The 22,623-nt window shown below is 39.2% G+C and overlaps 1 protein-coding gene across 1 annotated transcript in view; it reads left to right on the top strand.

Annotated features, from left to right (window-relative positions):
• LOC136877065 (rRNA-processing protein UTP23 homolog) overlaps positions 1-11,730 on the top strand; it is an 87,289-nt gene extending 75,559 nt beyond the window's left edge. Inside the window, exon 5 of the mRNA XM_067150883.2 lies at positions 11,405-11,730. Within this exon, the coding sequence (XP_067006984.2) occupies positions 11,405-11,663 (259 nt within the window). The 3' untranslated portion in view covers positions 11,664-11,730. The remainder of the gene's footprint in view (positions 1-11,404) is intronic.
• Positions 11,731-22,623: the final 10,893 nt, after the last annotated feature.

Here is a 22,623-nt window from a genome sequence, read left to right as displayed (position 1 = left end):
TCCGGGTGAACTTATCAGAAGCCTGTTTAAGAGGCACACTCCCGTATGCAGTTATCAGACTGTGCCTCTTAAATAGGCTTCTGATAAGTTCACCTGTATACACCCCAGCGTCAGTGGGTAGGGTCTGACACATCCCACTCTGATGAGTCTAGTGTCAGACCTAAGACGAAACGCTGGTTAATAGAGCAAACGCCTGAAAAGCCACACATCTAATTTTTTATCTGATTTTTTATATGCTCTATTGGTGGAAAAATATCTAATTCCCTCCATGGGAACTTAGAGGCCCTATGTTCCATCTGGAATTAAAGGAAGTAAGTCAAGTCAAGTCACCTTATTAACCAACTTCAGTCAGCATGTATCTCAGTCAGAAGATGATATTATTCCCATTGAGCATCAATATCCTGTTCAAGAGGAGACTACTTTCCAGTCAGAATTAAAGCAATAGAAGAACAAATTCACTCAGTTCTCCAGTGAAAACAATTCTGAGTTCTACACACTCATGTGGGAGTTGTTGGAATTTCTGAGTTTCCTGGTCCAAAACACCCCGCTACAAAATATTACAAAGCCAGGAAAACAATGTCTTGGACATCAAGATAAAACACATAGCAAGTCCTCGAAACCACAACGTGCAACCAAGAGAGAGAGCGAAGAAAGAAAATGTAAATATGATTATCAGCTCACTCAGTCTCAGTTCTACAATCAGTGAAGGAAAACCGTGCGTAGGGCACTAAATCCAAGATCTGAATCTTGCAACGTCGATATTTCCAAAATATTTGCTACTTCGATTTATTTTCCATTGAAAATTCCAATAAGGCATGATTACAGCTCCAAAATCAGTGACGTAGACCGTATGGAGCCAGATGAAATGTACAGCCCCAGAACGAAAAAAGAAGAAATTTCCGTAGCAACACGTTGAATTGCAGTAGATATCGCTCCAGGTCCTGACCGTATTCTAGTATGAGTAATCAGGGACGACACGGTATGCAAAATCGTAGCAATCATTGCGACTCGAATGCTTTCTACAGGCAAAATACCTCAGTGTCTAAAGAGTGCTAGAACCATGTTGATGCATAAGAAAGGCGATGTTGAATGTCTGTCAAAACTGGAGACCTGAATCCAAAATCTGAATCTTGCGACGATGATATTTCCAAAATATTTGGTACTTCGATTTATTTTCTCTGTTCGGTATTAGACGTGTTATTGAAAGGGTATATTAGATCAGCATTTGCGCTCCTTGGTAACTTTCAGCGAACACCAAGGAACCTTTAATGACCAGCCAGGTTGCCTTATAAATACTTCCACTCTCAGAGGACTCCTCAAGACAGCTAAGACAGATAAACAAGATGTTACCGCGATTTTTTTAGACATATCAAAAGCCTTTGACAACATCGGACATCAGCACTTAAATCTAACACTAGCTGCTGAGCCACTTCTGTCTAAACTGAAGGAACTAATCATCAATCTGAAGACTGACAATACAACACAGATTGAAACTACTAAGGGTAAAACGAAGAGTTCCGTTCTGAACGGACCTTTTATATTGGTATTATAAATTTACTCATTCGGGACAAATATTTCAGGTTCCCTATGGGAATCAACATCTATATCATTGGGGGGTCCTAATCGGCTTGCGAGCGGACTTGTGCAAAATAAAATTGCTCTCGCAGACCAAACACACATAAGAGGCGGCTGACAAGCAGAAGTCATAGAACAACCAGAAACCGTTTTGAGGCAACCTCTAAGGCTCCTTATCTTAGTTGTAACATCAAGATCGTCAATTGGCGATCTCCCCATTACCTTTAACCTTTTATCATGGTGGAAATGTCAGCTGGCATAATAATAATAATAATAATAATAATAATAATAATTGTACCGGGCGGTACACCTCTACGACGCAAGTGAAATCTTGCGCTAATTGAAACTTCTCTACTGGAGAAACCCGGAACTTTAACAACTGAACTAACTCTACAGTTTATCAGAAGATGTCACTGAGTGTTTTTGATTTGCTTTTGTTTTTCATTGATCAAGAAGTGTGGACATTCTCTAACAGATGTCTCTACCAAAAACTATGATAACACACTCTGGTGTAAAGGAATGAACCTTCTTGGAGAAATGTTGTATTCATAAGTTTTGTCTTTACTAAATTTTGTTCTGTGGTTTGTGGGTTGGCAACATTAATCCTTTCTTTCCGCCTGTTTTGAATTTAGCCAATCAGTAATTTCTGTAATTAATTTTCCTCCAATCATAGCTTTCTTCTTCAAATTTCCATGTGTAATTCTTAGTCAACCAATAAAAATTGAGTGGGTGTGTCTACTCATTCCTGAAAGGTCTCGAATTTTCCACGAGGGTATAAAAATTGCTGATTTTCTTTTGTTGTCTATTGAAAATATAACCTTTATTTAAATTTTAAATTCATCTTTCGGACTTGTAGTTAGACCCATTCCAGCCCACACCTTCTTTCACCTCTGACTTCCACGGATAACTCCGTAATAATAATAATAATAATAATAATAATAATAATAATAATAATAATAATAATAATAATAATAATAATAATAATATATAATATATTATAATATATAATATATATAATATATTATTATTATTATTATTATTATTATTATTATTATTATTATTATTATTATTATTATTATTATTATTAAAAGCAATAAAGCTAAATTATCTTTTGTAGTAAATTTATGTTAAGAAGGAAGTCATTCTTTTTTTTTTGCTAGGGGCTTTACGTCGCACCGACACAGATAGGTCTTATGGCGACGATGGGATAGGAAAGGCCTAGGAGTTGGAAGGAAGCGGCCGTGGCCTTAATTAAGGTACAACCCCAGCATTTGCCTGGTGTGAAAATGGGAAACCACGGAAAACCATTTTCAGGGCTGCCGATAGTGGGATTCGAACCTACTATCTCCCGGATGCAAGCTCACAGCCGCGTGCCTCTACGCGCACGGCCAACTCGCCCGGTGTCATTCTTTTTTAGTGTTGACTTATTAGTTAATGTTACCGTTAAGTTTTTTCAGTCTGTCAAAACTCGAAATATGAATTTTATGATAACACTGTCGTCGTCAGCGGCCGATACTCGTATCTGAGTTTTCGTTTCTTGCCTGCAGTTCCGTAATCCTTAGTCCACGCGATGAAGGTGCCGCTGATGGCTTATCAGACCAATTCTTGCATAAAAACATGCGGCCACACATGTTGCATCCGATGGAAGGTGGGGGACGTGACAGTGTTTAGCGTAGCTTCTTTCTCTGGCTAGTTTCGTCTTTCTGTCTTCGACGTCCCTGCTCAAACTGTACAACTGCAGTTAAGGTGGTAACACGCCAGCGAGGGCGATCCAATGCAAGACTATGACAAGTATTTGGGTTTATATCTGTGCTTCTCATGGTCTGCTTGAGTTGGTCTTTTATATCGCTTCAGAGGAGCACCACGAGTCCTCTTGCCAGTGCTGAGTTCACCATACAGGATTTGCCAAGGGAGTCTGCTGTCACTCATACGATGGATATGGCCTGCCCATCTAAGCCGATGACCAACGATGGTGGCTTCGATACTGTTTAGCTTTGCTTTCTCGAAAACTGTTATATTAGTTATATAGTCATCCCATTTGATGTTCATGATGGATATAAGTTTTTGTTGATGAAAGCGTTCCAGTTTCTTGATGTCCAGGTTTCACACCCGTAGAGTAACGTAGAAATAACAACAGCTTGATATACCATTATTTCGTGCGGATACTTAGATCTTTGTTCTGGAATACACTATGTGAGAAATGTCCAAAGGCCACACGGGCAGCCTGTATTCTGTTTTCCATGTCCTCCTCAGAGGTACAGTGTGTTGAGAGAATATTCTCAAGGTAAGAGAGATGCTCCACCCCTTCCAGAGCTGTGCCATATATGATGATATCAAAATCGGGCAGGGAGTCCAGGAGCAGGCTGAGTAAGCTCTTCGGTTTTCTGAATGATAACACTGTAATGTACCTATAAAAGAAAACATTAATAACAGAATGGCATGCTTCGTTCTACAAGAACAAGAAACATTTTTTGAATATATTACAGTTTTGAACACGGACTGTTAGTATTCATGTAGTTTTTCATACAGTCGTGGATCGGTGGTAGAGTGTCGGCCTCCGGATTCCAAGATAGCGGATTCAAACCCAACAGAGGTAGTCTGATTTTTGAAGGGCGGAAAAAAGTCCATTCGACACTCCATGTTGTATGATGTTGATATGTAAAAGATCTCTGGTGACACATTTGGTGTTTACCCGACAAAATTCATTAAATCTCGGCCATAGATGCCCAAGAGAGTTTAGGCTTACTCGGTCTGCCATCTAGTAGGCCTAGAGTAAAACAGAACATCGAAATTGATGAGCATATGGCCAGATGGCGCCGAATTGAAATGTCTGCACACGGTAGCTAAGGCCATACGATTATTATTATTATTATTATTATTATTATTATTATTATTATTATTATTATTATTATTATTATTATTATTATTATTTTTATTATTATTATTGCTCATTTATGATCGTTGATGAGTTGATGCAACGTAAACAATGTTGCACATATATATGCATGTTTTAAAAATGATTTGATAGAATCTGAGGATGTTATTGTATAACAAAACGTCATTTTGTTATTTATGTCAGTTTTTTCTTAACAATCTGCTTTAAATCTGCTGACACATATAGGTTATATGACGATGGAATGGGACGGAAGCGACTGTGGTGGCCCTAATTAACCCTTTTAGTACCAGGCAAAAATTAAAGGTGCGGTCTAAAAATGCCAGGCTGTTTTAATGGAAAATGTAGTCTTTCAGAAAAATAATTTAACTACTATGTTTTTAAAGATATGAAAGCAAACCGTAATCATGAAGTGCAAAACATAGTCATCTAAATTCAGGATAACTTTCAGATAATTATGAAATTTCTTCCTCATGTTATTAATTGATGGTAGAATGAGTTGGTTCAGGGTACTTACAGGGGTTAGACAAGGCTGTAATCTTTCACCTTTGCTGTTCGTAGTTTACATGGATCATCTGCTGAAAGGCATAAAATGACAGGGAGGGATTCAGTTAGGTGGAAATGTAGTAAGCAGTTTGGCCTATGCTGACGACTTGGTCTTAATGGCAGACTGTGCCGAAAGCCTGGAGTCTAATATCTTGGAACTTGAAAAGAGGTGCAATGAGTATGGTATGAAAATTAGCCTCTCGAAGACTAAATTGATGTCAATAGGTAAGAAATTCAACAGAATTGAATGTCAGATTGGTGATACAAAGCTGGAACAGGTCGATAATTTCAAGTATTTAGGTTGTGTGTTCTCCCAGGATGGTAAAATAGTAAGTGAGATTGAATCAAGGTGTAGTAAAGCTAATGCAGTGAGCTCGCAGTTGTGATCAACAGTATTCTGTAAGAAGGAAGTCAGCTCCCAGACGAAACTATCTTTACATCGGTCTGTTTTCAGACCAACTTTGCTTTACGGGAGCGAAAGCTGGGTGGACTCAGGATATCTTATTCATAAGCTAGAAGTAACAGACATGAAAGTAGCAAGAATGATTGCCGGCAAACACAGGTGGGCACAATGGCGGGAGGGTACTCGGAATGAGGAGATAAAGGCTAATTTAGGAATGAACTCGATGGATGAAGCTGTACGCATAAACCGGCTTCGGTGGTGGGGTCATGTGAGGCGAATGGAAGAGGATAGGTTACCTAGGAGAATAATAGACTCTGCTATGGAGGGTAAGAGAAGTAGAGGGAGACCAAGACGACGATGGTTAGACTCTGTTTCTAACAATTTAAAGATAAGAGGTGTAGAACTAAATGAGGCCACAACACTAGTTGCAAATCGAGGATTGTGGCGACATTTAGTAAATTCTCAGAGGCTTGCAGACTGAACGCTGAAAGGCATAACAGTCTATAATGATAATATATGTATATATGTATGTATGTAAGGATGTATGTATGTTAGTAATTCATTAATTAATTAATTAAAGTAATTTATTCAGGAAAATAATAATTGGAAAATTTTATTAATCCTATTACCACATGCTTACTAATGAAGTAAAAACGAATACTGGAAGGCACACACACATAATACAAGAACACATTTTGTTTGTTCTAAAAATATCTGCAGGAGTGTCAAAAATCCAAAATTCTAAAATCTAGCATATTAAAAATCACACCATGTCAATCACACATGTGAACACAGTTAAATGATGTCAGTGAAAACACCTTTATAGCTAATGATTTGCGAATCAATTGGTGACCACTCGGACTTTGTAGACAGAGATTCCGAACTTGGTGACAAATCAAGTGCTGATTTTGTCTCAGAAAATGGATTACCTGTGCAGAATATGATTGTACATAACCAAGCAAGTGATAGTGATGATGTTTATACTAATAGAGTGACCGGGAAGAAAGGAATGTTAACCAGAACAATCCTTCACAGGCTCCACAACAGTTCCTGGACTCCTTAGTTCTTTAATTTCCTCTTCTCTCACTTCAGCGCCATGCTTTTACGTGTCATGCGTAAACATTAATGGAATTTTAAATATAGCTCGAGATTGTCGACAGACAGAAAACAAAAGAATGTTGTCAGAACTTGGTGGCTTGAGCTCTCTTTAATGGTCGTGCCAAGATTGGGCATAATTTTTTGTCTAGAAGCATATCAAAGAATAAAGAAATGAAGCATCTCTCAGAGCGACATTCGCAAGTTTTGCTCATTTTTTTAAGGATCGCTCGCAGCGACTCTGGCACTAAGAGAGTTCAGGTATAGTCCCAGCATTCGACTGGTGTAAAAATGGGAAACCAGGGAAAACCATCTACAGGGCTGCTGACAGTGGGATTCGAACCCACTATCTCCCGAATGCAAGGTGATAGCTACGTTGACTCAAACCGCATGGCCACTTGCTTGATATATTAATGTTTTCTTTTACAGGTATGCTATATAGTGTTATCATTTCAAGTTTTGGCAGACTGAAAAAAACCTTCCTTGATAAATTGCTTTATACAGTATTGAAAAAAATGCATCAAAATCTGTTTGACGTTTCTTGAGAACAGCCTGCACAAACCGAGACAGACACCTACCAGGGACTTAATTTTATAATGATACAAAAAATGTTAAAAAATAAAGAACATTCCTCACAACTGGCTGCATCTACAAAGCTTATGTTATTCTATGATCATTTCAACTGTCTTTAAGTATGGCTGGCATCTATACAGCTGATGTTTATACTGTTTTGATTGTTTATTTCCCTTTTCTCTTTTGCTGGGCTGGGTGACTCAGATGGTTGGGGCGCTGGCCTTCTGACCCCAGCATGGCAGGTTCGATCCTGGTTCAGTCCGGTGGTATTTGAATGTGCTGAAATACGTCAGCCCTGTGTTGGTAGATTTAATGACACTTAAAAGAACTGTGGGACTAAATTTGGGTACCTCAACGTCTCCGAAAACCGTAAAAGTAGTTAGTGGGACGTAAAGCAAATAACGTTGTTGTTATTATTATTATTCCTTCATGGTTCATGTTTGTGGGTTACTGTAGTCACGTCCTAGTTCGTGAACCATGGGCAACGGCTGAGTGGCATAGTAAGTGGTCCTGAGAGTCGGGATACCAGTTGCTATGGAATGGGAGTGGGCATCTCGGGCATATTCTGAGTCCTGGCCCTCCTTCTGCTCAGGCGGCTAGGACTATACAATCCACCGGTGGTCCATAACCCGTTAGAGGAGAGATCCTCACTTGGACTATGTGCAAGTAGAGTAGCATCCTGCTTCATGAATTTACCGAGCTCAGAACATTTTAAGCAAGCCTTGGACCTATGGGAGTAACGGAGTCCCACTCCCATTTGACAGGCGAGGGACTCCTTCGAAACAACTTGGCGAACGAAATGGAATTTGATGGGGAGCTATCGGTATTAATGAGGCTTATGGAAGAAAGAAAGTAGAACTGGCTGAGTCAGCAAAGAGGATGCATCTGGATGTGCTAGGAATAAGTGACATTCACGTAAGGGGAGATAACGAGGAAGAGATAGGGGATTATATAGTGTACTTGACGGGTGTTAGAAAGGGAAGGACTATCCGGGAGATAGTAGGTTCGAATCCCACTATCGGCAGCCCTGAAAATGGTTTTCCGTGGTTTCCCATTTTCACACCAGGCAAATGCTGGGGCTGTACCTTAATTAAGGCCACGGCCGCTTCCTTCCAAGTCCTAGGCCTTTCCTATCCCATCGTCGCCATAAGACCTATCTGTGTCGGTGCGACGTAAAGCCCCTAGGAAAAAAAAAGAAAGGGAAGGGCAGAGTCTGGGGTAGGGCTCTTTATCAGAAATACCATTGCACGCAACATAGTTTCTGTTAGGCATGTAAATGAGCGAATGATGTGGGTAGATTTGTCAGTTGGAGGAATTAGGACTAGAATTGTGTCCGTGTATTCACCATGTGAGGGTGCAGATGAGGATGAAGTTGACAAGTTTTATGAAGTATTGAGTGACATCGTGGTCAGGGTCAACAGCAAGGATAGAATAGTGCTAATGGGTGATTTCAATGCGAGAGTTGGGAATAGAACTGAAGGATACGAAAGGGTAATTGGTAAATGTGGGGAAGATATGGAAGCTAATGGGAATGGTAAGCGTTTGCTGGACTTCTGTGCTAGTATGGGTTTAACTGTTACGAATACATTCTTCAAGCATAAGGCTATTCACTGCTACACATGGGAGGCTAGGGGCACCAGATCCATAATAGACTATATCTTAACAGACTTCGAATTCAGGAAATCTGTTAGGAATGAATGAGTTTTCCGGGGATTTTTCGATGATACAGACTACTATCTGATCTGCAGTGAACTAAGTATCTCTAGGCCTAGGGTAGAGAAAGTGAAATCTGTCTGCAAACGACGAGGAAATTAGACAGAAGTACATGGATATGATTAGCGAGAAGTTTCGAACAGTAGACAGTAAGCAGGTTCAGGATATTGAAAGCGAATGGGTGGCATACAGGGATGCTGTAGTAGAAACAGCAAGGGAATGCCTAGGAACAACTGTGTGTAAAGATGGGAAAAGGTGAACATCTTGGTGGAATGATGAAGTGTGAGCAGCTTGTAAACGTAAAAAAAAGGCTTATCAGAAATGGCTCCAAACAAGGGCTGAGGCAGACAGGGATTTGTACGTAGATGAAAGAAACAGAGTGAAACAAATAGTTGTTGAATCCAAAAAGAAGTCATCGGAAGATTTTGGTAATAACCTGGAAAGGCTAGGTCAAGCAGCAGGGAAACCTTTCTGGCCAGTAATAAAGAATCTTAGGAAGGGAGGGAAAATTGAAATGAACAGTGTTTTGAGTAATTCAGGTGAACTCATAATAGATCGCAGGGAATCACTGGAGAGGTGGAGGGAATATTTTGAACATCTTCTCAATGTAAAAGGAAATAATCCTGGTGGTGTTGTGAACAGCCAAGCTCATTGGTAGGAGGAAAATGATGTTGGTGAAATTATGCTTGAGGAAGTGGAAAGGATGGTAAATAATCGAAACAGACTTTCAACGTATTAGGTCGTGTTACGTATATGTAGTACGTGTTGAAGAGATGTTAAGATTGGTAGAGCAACCGACGCAAAATCGGGAGGTTGTGGGTTCGGATCCCACTGGTGTCCGGCTGGCCATTTTTGTTCTGTACTTAACATCTCTTCAACACATACTACATGTACGTAACACGACCTAATACGTTGAAAGTCTGTTTCGATTACAATGCGGTCGTGAAAATTCAATATTCGATGGTAAATAAACTCCATTGTCATAAGGCAGCAGGAATAGATGAAATTAGACCTGAAATGGTGAAGTATAGTGGGAAGGCTGGGATAAAATGGCTTCATAGAGTAGTAAAATTAGCATGGAGTGTTGGTAAGGTACCTTGAGATTGGGCAAAAGCAGTAATTGCACCTATCTATAAGCAAGGGAACAGGAAGGACTGCAACAACTATCGAGGTATCTCATTGATTAATGTACCAGGCAAAGTATTCATTGGCATCTTGGAAGGAAGGGTGTGATCAGTCGTTGAGAGGAAGTTGGATGAAAACCAGTGTGGTTTCAGACCACAGAGAGGCTGTCAGGATCAGATTTTCAGTATGCGCCAGGTAATTGAAAAATGCTACGAGAGGAATAGGCAGTTGTGTTTATCTTTTGTAGGTCTAGAGAAAGCATATGACAGGGTACCAAGGGAAAAGATGTTCGCCATACTGGGGGACTATGGAATTAAAGGTAGATTATTAAAAGCAATCAAGGGCATTTATGTTGACAATTGGGCTTCAGTGAGAATTGATGGTAGAACGAGTTCTTGATTCAGCGTACTTACAGGGGTTAGACAAGGCTGTAATCTTTCACCTTTGCTATTCGTAGTTTACATGGATCATCTGCTGAAAGGTATGAAATAGCAGGGAGGGATTCAGTTAGGTGGAAATGTAGTAAGCAGTCTGGCCTATGCTGACGACTTGGTCTTAATGGCAGATTGTGCCGAAAGCCTGGAGTCTAATACCTTGGAACTTGAAAAGAGGTGCAATGATTATGGTATGAAAATTAGCCTCTCGAAGACTAAATTGATGTCAGTAGGTAAGAAATTCAACCGAATTGAATGTCAGATTGGTGATACAAAGCTGGAACAGGTCGATAATTTCAAGTATTTTGGGTTGTATGTTCTCCCAGGATGGTAATATAGTAAGTGAGATTGAATCAAGGTGTCGTAAAGCTAATGCAGTGAGCTCGCAGTTGCGATGAACAGTATTCTGTAAGAAGGAAGTCAGCTCCCAGATGAAACTATCTTTACATCGGTCTGTTTTCAGACCAACTTTGCTTTACGGGAGCGAAAGCTGGGTGGACTCAGGATATCTCATTCATAAGTTAGAAGTAACAGATATGAAAGTAGCAAGAATGATTGCTGGTACAAACAGGTGGGAACAATGGCGGGAGGGTACTCGGAATGGGGAGATAAAGGCTAATTTAGGAATGAACTCGATGGATGAAGCTGTACGTATAAACCGGCTTCAGTGGTGGGGTCATGTGAGGCGAATGGAAGAGGATAGGTTACCTAGGAGAATAATGGACTCTGCTATGGAGGGTAAGAGAAGTAGAGGTAGACCAAGATGTTGATGGTTAGACTCGGTTTCTAACGATTTAAAGATAAGAGGTATAGAACTAAATGAGGTCACAACACTAGTTGCAAATCGAGGATTGTGGCGACGTTTAGTAAATTCACAGAGGCTTGCAGACTGAACGCTGAAAGGCATAACAGTCTATAATGATTATGTTTGTATGCATTATTCCTTCTCTGCTTAAGCATATATTCTGTCTGCATTCAGTGCTGAAGGACGTAAGGTGTACATGTAGGTGAATATGTAGGCTACATATCTGTGTTTTTGTGTTCTAGGTTCAATCTTAGCAAACTGGAAGAAAAATCGCTGACTGAGTTGAAAGTAAAGAAACTAGGTGACATGGGGACAGAACCAAAGAAAAAGAAATTTAAGAAGAAAGGCGGCCCTAATCCTCTATCCTGTAAAAAGAAGAAAAAGAAGCCTGATCCATTACAGGGGACAGAACAAGGCAAATCTTCCAAGAGACGGCGTAGAAAGAGAATTAAAATATCCAAACATATTAAAGAGCATCTACTTGCTCAGGCCAAAAGTTGATGTTCTTCAAGACTTGTTAAATTATAAATATTTATGTTTGTTAATAAACAATTAACAAATTTTAAAAGATGAATTTTTTTCAAACCTTCACTATTCTTAGACTACTAAAAGGCTTGTTGTTACTGCCTTGGAGTTAGAATGGGGTTCCCATTTTATTTTATTTAAAAACCAGGGCTTTTGAAAAGTACCTTGCTATAATATGGGACATTTGGTAAAAAAAAAACAAGGGGGACACACACAAAACGGGAAAGAATTTAACATTATGAACTTATTAAATTGAAATGCATACATATTTTATTTTCATCATAGCATGTGATATTCTGCTGAAGTAGATTCACAGTAAAAAATTATATTTACAAGAACTGTGTACTTGTTCAAGGAGTTTGGTCTGTTTAAGATTACATTGAAAAATCAACACACATTGTTACAGAAATTAGATTTTTTTTTGTTTTTTGTTTTGTTTTGTTGTTTCTTTCGTCTGTCCATATTGCATTAATGAGTGAAAAAAAGCACTCTATGGCTGCATTGAAACCTGGTAATGCTAAACAACATGTGAATATTCATAACACTAATGTTTTCTTAAAATATTCAAATATTTCACACCACTTTAAACTTGCACTTTGATTTCGGCTATTCCAATGATCAGGTTTATTGTCACAATATTTTTGCACTTTATAAACTCATCAAATAACTCATCTTTGTCATGTTTAAGACTTGACTCAGCAGTTTTAATTAGTGATGGACAACGCTCTCGCTCGAGACTCTCGAGACTGACGTCATAGATCTCAAGACCGATTCTCCTGTGCTGCGATCTGTGCAATGTTCCAGTAACTACGAGTGTAAGCTTGAAAATGTATCAGAAGTTATTGCGTAAAATAACGTTCTCATAATTATGGAAACGCGTGTGCCGATAAATTTTGTCAAACTCCCGGAAAAGTACTGCATGTTCAACTATGAACCCCTTAATACCATTAACAAAAGTGAAAACAGAATATCAGTATGTTAAACGGTTCACGACATTTGAGGTGGACATCTTGGCTGAATAACGGTGAATAATTTGTGAATAACTGTACACCTACCTGGATACTAGAAGCTTGCATTATTCGAAAGTGAGATGGGGCAAGAGGCGCCTTGCTTCATATACAACCACCATTATGGTAAGTGGAACGTGTAATCTAAAATTCCTGAATTTGGTCCAGTTCTTTCGACAGGGTAGTGATGCTCTCTGGACCGATTCTCCAATACTGCAATCTGTGAGACATCCCAGTAACTGCGAGCATAAGCTCCATAGTATACCATCAGCGTTCTGATATAGAAAAGTGTGTGCCAATAAATTTTGTCAAAAGCCTAGAAATGTACTGCTTGTTCAACTATGAGGCCCCTTAATACCATTATAACAAAATTGAAAACAGAATGTCATGTCAGTATCTTAAATGGTTCACGAGTTATTTGAGGTAGATATCTTAGCTGTATAACCCTGAATAATTTTGTCAGTGATGCCTAGGCCATGTGTGGCAGCTGATGGCAGAGCTGTTGAGGATCCAACCAGCCTTAGGGCTGAACACTTAACATACATACAATTTGTGAATAACTGTAGATAGGATGTACACCTACAGTCCCTGCCATATAAGCCTATACACTAAGGAGACAAACCTTACTCTTTCTCCCCTGTTAATACTGAAGGTAGCGATTGATAGTTATTTTCTAACTGTTGGGTTAGATTTAGTGTCGCTGTCTTATGTCTTGCTGTTAATCTTGCAGGTTGGCACTATGTAGTTTTTTTTGACTTGCGAGATTATACTGTACTGTACTGCCACTGCATTATTGTGAAAATCGCTAGTGTTGTATTTGCGGGAATAAGTAAAGCATATTGTCTTTTTCTGTGGGATTATAAATGTGTATCGGTTATATTAATGTAAGTAGAATTGTGACATGTTCAAATAATGCATTTAATAATGTAAAAAGCAAAGCAAAGTCGTCTCCGTACAGGCCATGAAGGCCCTTGCAGGGGTGGAAGGTAAAGGCTTCCACTGTCCGTAACCTCGGCTTGATGGGGTAGAGTGGTTAGCTCTAGCCCGGATGCCTTTGCCCCCAGGAATTAACCTGGTACTCATTTTTGGTGTAGGCTGAGTGAACCTCAGGTCCATATGCACCTCCGGAAGTGGAAATCTCATTTCTTAACATTTAATAATGTAGTAGGTGTTAAATGATGAACGCAACATGTTATTAATACACTCTTATTTCGTCCATTTCGTATGTATAGAATTCAACTAGGATGTAGAAGAAGCAAGAAAAATCTGCGAGAACTCCTCTAAAAAGGAAAGCAACGTTACCTTCTCCATAAAGATCAGTTCACTTGGAATGGAAGGAAATTTCGTTATCAACATAACTTAACCTAACCTTGTCTTGTAACAACTTTGGTACGGTTTCCAGACGTAACCTTTGTGTATTCTTATTGACTTACAGCCTATGTACATGTAATATATTTGCTTGTGTGTATTATTACAGTGTGGTTTCACTTCAGTCTGGCAAGTAATAGCAAATTTCAAGAGGGGAGCTGAATTATTTACACAAGGCAAACTCCAAAGAATATGGTTATAGTAATCTCTATATCAAAATAAAGGCAGAAATATATAATATTAAATTGAGTGAGGTCGAGAGAGAGTGTTTTACTTCCTTAATTCCTCACTTAGCTTGAAAACTGACTTAATTATATCTTGATTGATCATTTACTTGATTATTGATACATTGAGGTTAGTTTGTTGATGGTTATATCTCGTGATTTCCATATGTAACTAGTCAAGTTGGCAGCAGTGATGAGCCATTACAAAAATATAGAATAGGGCAGTGATATTTGCCGTTCTAGTGTGTAGCCTTACGTGACAGTCAATCAATCAATATTCATCTGCATTTAGGACAGTCGCCCAGGTGGCAGATTCCCTATCTGTTGTTATCCTAGCCTTTTCTTAAATGATTTAAAAGAAATTGGGTATTTATTGGACATCTCCCTTGGTAAGTTGTTCCAATCCCTTACTCCCCTTCCTATAAACGAATATTTGCCCCAATTTGTCCTGTTGAATGCCAACTTCATCTTCATCACTTTATCTTCAAATCAAATCAAAATCTCTTTATTTGCAAATGAGGTGTCTACCTCAGTGGCAAATGGTACACTAAAAACATTATTGTCAAGCACTAAATTTTAAATTAACAAGAGAAGAAGAAAATTTTCCTAGAATACAATATTATACAATTTACGCTAACAATTTTTTTTCTATTAAACACACAGCTCATCCTTAATAAATTTATATTGTTTACAAAATTCTACTTATAATATCTCCTGTACTTACAAACATAGTCAATTCATATACAGTATGTGGAATTACTTCAAATAATACTATACAACTGGTATAAGGTTAAAGTTTACATTGCATTTATTTACTTATTTATTTTTTACCCATTTTGGAACCTAAGTAGCATAATGACCTGCTGCGTCTTAACCAGAGCCCCTTTCGCCACCGCTTTTCAGAGTTCCTGAAGGGCCTTCACAGCTACCGTAGCAGTCCCATGGCCCTCGAAGTCCCCACTGTACTTCACCCCTACAGGCAGTCTCCTACTTCGGCTGTCCAAACTCCATAGACCAGGGGATGGAATTAATTTATTCACACATATTTTTTATTTACAATAACCTGCACTGGTTGAATGCCCTCTAACATTTAATTTATTTTCTCTGTTGCTGTTTATTCTCTTCTTGAATATCTGTACAGATTTTGGAAAAGGATCAAACACTACCCCTGATAAACTGTTCCACTCCTTCATGCCCTTCCCAGTGAATGAAAATTTACCCCAATCGCTTTTGCTAAAATTCCTTCTAATTTTATATTTGTGGTCAGTCCTGCCGATATAATTATTTTCCAATTGAAGCCTCTCATGGATTTCTCTCCATGCTGCTTCTCCTGTATAGGCTCTATATAATCCTATAAGTCTAGTTTTCTCCCTTCTCTTATTTGAAGTTTCCCGCCCAAGTTCCTCTAATATTTCTGATACACTGCTTTTTCTCCTGAAATCCCCTGTTACAAATCTTGCTGCTTTCCTCTGCACACTATCTATTTCTTTTATTAGGTATTCTTGGTGAAGATCCCAAACACTGTTTGCATATTCCAATAATGGACAAACCATACTTAAGTAACTTTTCTTTTTTAATTCTTTGTTGTATCCTTTAAGTAGCCTCATTATGACATGTAACGATCTGTATGCTTTCCCAACAGTGTCATCAACATGACCCTTACAGTGCAAATTACTTTAAAATACCCCACCTAAGTATTTGCACTTGCCATCTTTTGGGATAACTACCTCATCCAAAGTATATTCAAATTCAGTTTTAAAGCTCCTGTTTGTAAATGTTGTAACAGTTGATTTGCCTCCATTAACCTTCATATTATTTTCTTCAACCCATTGTTGGATACTCTTAAGGTCCCTTTGTAATTCTGAACAATCCTGAATGTTATTTCCCTATAAACAATTATGTCATCTGCATACACTCTTATTTTTGATGTTATATTATTCGCTAAATCATTTGCGTATATTAAGAAAAGTAATGGACTGATAATACTACCCTGTGCAATTCCCTTCCAAACTTTCTCTTCCTGTGATACATTATTTCCTACTTTGACGTTTTGAACCCTTGAATTTAGAAATGTTCTTATCCAACGTATTACCCTTACGTCCAATCCTATTCCCTCCAATTTTTTTAATAATATTCCATGTTCCACTCTATCAAAAGCTTTGGAAAGATCTATGGCTATGCAATCTAACTGGCCTCCTGAATCCAACTGATCTGATATGTTCTGCTGAAATCCCACCAGTTGTGCCTCACAAGAAAATTTCTTTCTAAATCCATACTGGCTCCTCATGAACCAATTTTTATCATCACATATCCCTCTGATGTACTTTGCTATTAAACTCTCCAGTATTTTACAAACTACGAGGTGTGTTCAAAAAAAGACCGAACTGTGGCTAGAAAAACTTTATTATGTAGCTTACATCATTTCACAGACTGCCCCCTTCAAAATAGTCCCCTGCACTATCAACAGTGTGTTGCCAACGTTTCTTCCACTTTTGGACTGCTTCCTGGAATGCACTTTCTTTGATGGCGCGAAGTTGCCTCGTTGCATTCTCCTTGATCTCTTCAATGTCTTGGAAACAATGTCCTTTCAAGGTGGTTTTCAATTTGGGGAATAAGAAAAAGTCTGCTGGAGCCAAGTCGGGAGAATAGGGAGGATGGGGCACAACAGGAATTTGGTGTTTTGCCAGATAACTGCGGACCGAGAGAGAGGCATGTGCTGGCGCATTGTCATGGTGCAACATCCAGGATTTGTTTTCCCACAGTTCAGGCCTCTTCCTGCGCACAGCATCTCTCAAATGCGTTAAAACATTTTGGTACAGTTCTTTGTTCACTGTCTGGCCTCGGGGTACAAACTCGTGATGGACAATGCCTTTCCAATCAAAAAACACAATCAGCATCATCTTGATGTTTGAACGACTCATTCGTGCTTTTTTCGGTCGAGAAGAACCTTTCCCCACCCACTGTGATGATTGCCTTTTGGTTTCGACATCGTAACCGTACACCCACGTCTCATCTCCAGTGATGATGTTCTTCAGGAAGTTGTCATCAGCATCTGCGTTAGCAAGCATTTCCTGACTGATGCTGACTCGGTTCTCTTTTTGATCGTCAGTCAGCAAACAAGGGACAAATTTAGCACTGACGCGCCGCATCTGAAGTTTTTCGGTTAAAATTGCATGACATGATCCTATGCTGATGCACACCTGATCAGCAACCTCTCGGACTGTCAAACGACGATTTCCACAAATCACTTCACGAACTCTCTCGACATGGCGGTCGTCTGTTGATGTGGAAGGTCGCCCAGGCCTAGAGTCTTCAGTGACAGACGTTCTACCGTCTTTGAAACGTTTAAACCACTCGTAGCATTGTGTACGACTCATGCATTCCTCTCCGTATGCTAGCTTCAACATTTCAATTGTTTCCACAAACGTTTTCCCAACTTTGAAGCAGAACTTCACGCACACGCGTTGTTCCTCAAACTGTTTCATTATAGAATTCGACGAACATGTGACACGCAATCACTTCAGAGGCTCTAACTCAACTGATAATGCAGGCAATGGAATGCGGAAAGCAGCGGTCTGTTGTCAGAAGTTGCCGCTAGGCGCCGCCACAGTCACAACTCGCTCAATGTTGCGGTTTGCGCGCAATTTACAAAGTTCGGTCTTTTTTTGAACACACTTCGTATACTGGTCAGGCTTATTGATCTGTAGTTCTCTGGTTTCCTCCCTTTCGTTTATAAATTGGTATTATTATAGATTCCTTCTGTTCCTTTGGTACTACACTATTATTTATGATATAGTCAAAGAGAATAAATAAGGCACTATGTACCACCCCATTGTCTTTAATACCTCCCCAGTAATTTGATCACTTCCTGCTGCTTTTCTTTGCTGAAGCAGTTTGATTTCTCTGAAAATATTTTCATTTGTGAATGAGAAGCTTCTTGTTTCCCTATGTGTCTCTCCCTCTCTATCTTCTGTTTTGGTTTCCAACTCCTGACAATCTTCTACTGAATCTCTGAATTCCCTACTAAATAGGTTTCCTTTCTCAGTATCTGTTAAATAGTGTTCACCCCTTCTCCCACCATTGTAGGAATTTGGATTCCTTTTCCTTTTTGATTCCTAATATATTAATACAGCTTTTTCCATTTCCCTATGTGGTCATTACCCTCTTGAAGTATGCCATTCATATACAGTAGAAGTCCCATTATAGCGAGAATTCGACCGCGGAAGATTTACTCGCTATAGCGGATTGTCGCTATATCCGATTTTTGTATAAACATCGGGAAACCCCAATATGCATTAAAATCGGATTGAAACGGCAATCAGTTTGTTCAAAACTTGTGTTTCCGCTGATGATATCCACACTACGGCTTGCTTGTTTGTTATTTTTCGAAATCCGATACTACGTGAAAGTGTGTGTTTAATTTCAGGTAGGTCCACTGGATCAAGGATCAGTTTAGTGATAAAGTATCGTGTTCATGGTCATTAAACCTTTGAGCTGGCATATTCTCAAATTATCATACTGTTATGTCATACTGTTGCAGAGTGTTCATGTAATTTATCAGAGAAAACATCTGTGTGAAGTACAAAATCTAAGGAAAGCTGTCAACCGGGGACATACAATTAGGGTCCTCTTGGAGATTATAGAGAAATCCAATAGTAACCCAAGATGCCGATTAACAAGGAGTGTGCAGAAACTGGTGTGGCAGAGAGCATAAAAAAGCAGCAGTGTGATATATGTAGGAAGGTAGTCAGAAACGAGGATCATGCCACAGAGTGCAAGAAATGTGCCAGGCGGCAGCACCAGGAATGTACCGGCATGACGAGAGGAGAATATGACATCATCAAAAGGAAGAACTGCAGACTAAAGTGACTCTGCAACGAATGCAAACCTGAAACAACAGTGTCAAAGAACGTAAGGGATCAAATAATAGAGGTGATAGATAGAAAGTTAAACTCCATAATGGATACTCTATCGCAAACATTTCCTCAGCTGATTAAAGAGATGTTGACAGAGGCGGTTAAAGAGCTAGGGAGAAACAAGCCGTTAGACATTAGAGAGACAAAAGAAGACAACGGGACATTACCAAGATAGGACAAGAGAAGATACATGTAAACATAGATGTGAGTGTAAACTCTCACTCACATAAGATAACGAAAGTGACAACTGGGGTGAACACAACACCGGAAGCAAATAGAGAGATGGAAAAAGTAAGGCCAATTGCACGGAAAATTCAATCGAACGAAGACACTCAAGATCAAGCTATTGATAACTCTTTGGTCTCAGAAGAGAGGACGAGTGAGAAAAAACGAGAAAGTGAATGGAAAGTTGCCACAGTCGTGGAAATAAGATTGCTACCAACATTAGAGATAGCAAAGCGGCTAAAATAGAGAGGAATGACAAAGTGAGAGGCTCAAGAGAGGGGCAATACAGACTGAAAGCAGCTGAGAAGAATGCATGGCTATATATTGGCAAGCTTAACCCAGAAACCAAGAAGGAATATTTGGAAGAATATTTGAGGGAAAAAGGAATATTAGGAAGACCCGACTATACGAAAGTCAATGACACGCCAACAAGTAGAGCTTTTAAAATAGGGATACCAATCTATGAACTTGAGAAAGTGTACAGAGATAGCTTCTGGCCTTCTAATATAATCTGTTGGCCATTTCGTGCCCCATGGAGATACAGAGGCCCCAGAGAATAATGTAATACGGATTTTAACCTGGAATGTGGAAGATTTAAGAGGAGTATTAAGCAACTCGCCAAGTGACATATTCAGGGACTTTGATATTTGTGTATTAACTGAGACTTTTGTAACTAGAGAACAGAATACTGTTGTACAAGGCTTTTACAACATACTTGCTCCAGCTAAGAAAGATACCAGAGGAAGACCATAGAGGGCGTGTATTGTCTAATCAAGCCAAATTTATCTCCGTTCCGTGTGCTAATGACGAACAAGGACTTAGTGGTAGGAAGAACAAGAATAGGAGTCATCATCTGCACATGATTGCAGCTCAGTAGATATAATAGACAACATACAGAAAGCATTTAATAGTATTACTAACAACCCCAATGTAATTTTAGCAGGAGACTTTAACTGTCCCTTAGACAGGTCAAGCAGAAAAACAGATTTAGTTCTGGAATACTTAACTGAAGTAGGACTAACATTAATGAATGACCGGAAAATGCAAACATACATCTGCCACAACGGAGGAAGCGCAATAGATTTAGTTCTAGTACAGGGCATAGAGGTGCAGTCACGTACTGATGGTGCACTGATAAGGAAGCACATTCCATTGATCACAAACGTGTACTGCAGTCCAGCTAGAGAAACAAGACCTAGTAATGAAACGAAACTAAAGAGATGTCTAAACGTATCTCTACTACAGGAAAACTCATATGAAACTGAGCATATGCTCCAAGAAATCAGAGCAGGAAAGATCGATGAAGCGACACTTCTCATAGAGGACTACATAAAAGAAGCAACCGAATCGTGGAATGGTAACTGCAAAGCCAAAGAGTGGTTCAACAGTGTGTGATTCCAAGTAAGGCAAGCAACTTCGAAGAAAATGCGAGTAGCCAGACAAAGTATGGATGTCGTCCACCTAGCAGAATATCAATCTGCTAGAAAGGCATACAAAACTCTTTTGAAGATAGGAAAGCCAGTTACATAGAAGCTAATGAAGGAAATCAAGGAAAACGCATATAGACCAGTGTGTCCATGCCAACCAAGATTCCCAGCAGACATACCAATGGAGATCTGCGAGGTGTACATGGAAAACATACTATCTAAACGGGACTTAACACCTACAGTGGAAGGAGAAGTTAAACCATGCAGTCCTTTTCACTCAAGAAGTACGGAAAGTGATCTCAAGTGCCAAATCTAACAAGGCAGCAGGCTCAGATGGCCTCTATAACGAATATCTGAAGACATCTCTCCCTTACCTAGAAACAGTATGGTTAGAACTGATGAACAAGTGTCTGGAAACAGGAAACATTCCAAATGTATGGAGAAAATCAGTCATTAAGATGCTTTACAAAGAGAAAGGAGAAGCAAACAAACCGGAATCATATTGCGGAGTGGCTCTTGAATCAGCAGCTTTTAAGATTCTCGCCAAACTGATAACTCAGAGAATCAATAGAATAGCAGACCCGCTTCTCCCTGACGAACAGTTCGGATTTAGAGCCGGGAGTTCGACTCTGATGGCAGTGGAATGCCTCCTGCAAGATATTCATGAAACAACCAGAAAAAAAAGCAAGGCAAAATGTTTGTAATATTTATTGACTACTCCAAGGCTTTTGATACAGTAGATAGATGGAAACTTGTTAGAAAACTAGAGGAAATCGTTGGTCGTACCTGGCTCACAAGGCTAGTTACCAACATACTTTCGGAGAACTATATTCAAATAAGTGACAATCTCTGCACATCAAGGTGGATCCGGCAGACAAATGGGATATTACAGGGGGACCCACTAAGTCCTCTGCTGTTTAACCCTGACAGTAACACCATATGTTTTTCTGACGTGTTGTGCGAATGAATGCCATCTATTCCTCTTAAGGAGGGGAGAGTTATCCCCTGCACCACCTCTATTCCTTGTTCATTCCATCTGGTAACTTTAATGTAACTATAAATAATAGGCTTTGAGTGACACGTCTTCGAAACGTGTGGTGTAACTAAAGCGATATTTATAGACGTGTTACTGTCAGGATTAATATCTTCACACAGGATGCAATCAAAGAAATCAAGAAGCAAACACGAAAGGTCAACGCATATGTATATGTGGACGACATGGCTGTTGTGTCAGAGAGTAAAGAGGAACTACAAGTTGCCATGGACTTAATCGTGGAATGAGCAGAAGATAATAAAATGGACCTTAATGCAAACAAAACCATTTTGGTTGTTTTCAGGAGGGGAGGAAAATTATCTAAAGATGATTATATCCTATGGAAAGGACAAAAGTTACAAATTAATAACCAATACAAATATCTGAGGATTACAATACTGGTAACAGGAACAACATTCACAATACACCTAAAGGAGAGAGTCATTGCAGCTATACGAAGCATCAGATATTAAACACCTTCCACAGCTATCTTTGGGGACAGCCATGGCTCTGTTTAATATAAAAGTTATTCCAACAGCCATATATGGTCTAGAGCTAATATGGGAACATCTCTCAAAAAGACAACTACAAGAGCTGGAAAGTCTGAAGGCTAGATTCTTGAAGAGAGTTCTATGTGTCTCTAAATATACATCATCAAGACTAGTATACATTCTTGCAAAGGAGACGTACTTCATTGAAGACATAAGATTTAGATTGTTACTTTTAGCAATAAGAG

The sequence above is a fragment of the Anabrus simplex genome, chromosome 7 (assembly GCF_040414725.1).
Source record: "Anabrus simplex isolate iqAnaSimp1 chromosome 7, ASM4041472v1, whole genome shotgun sequence".
Classification (NCBI taxonomy): Eukaryota; Metazoa; Arthropoda; class Insecta; order Orthoptera; family Tettigoniidae; genus Anabrus; species Anabrus simplex.
The sequence above is the reverse complement of the archived record's forward strand: the minus strand, read 5'-3'. Positions and strand labels throughout refer to the sequence as shown.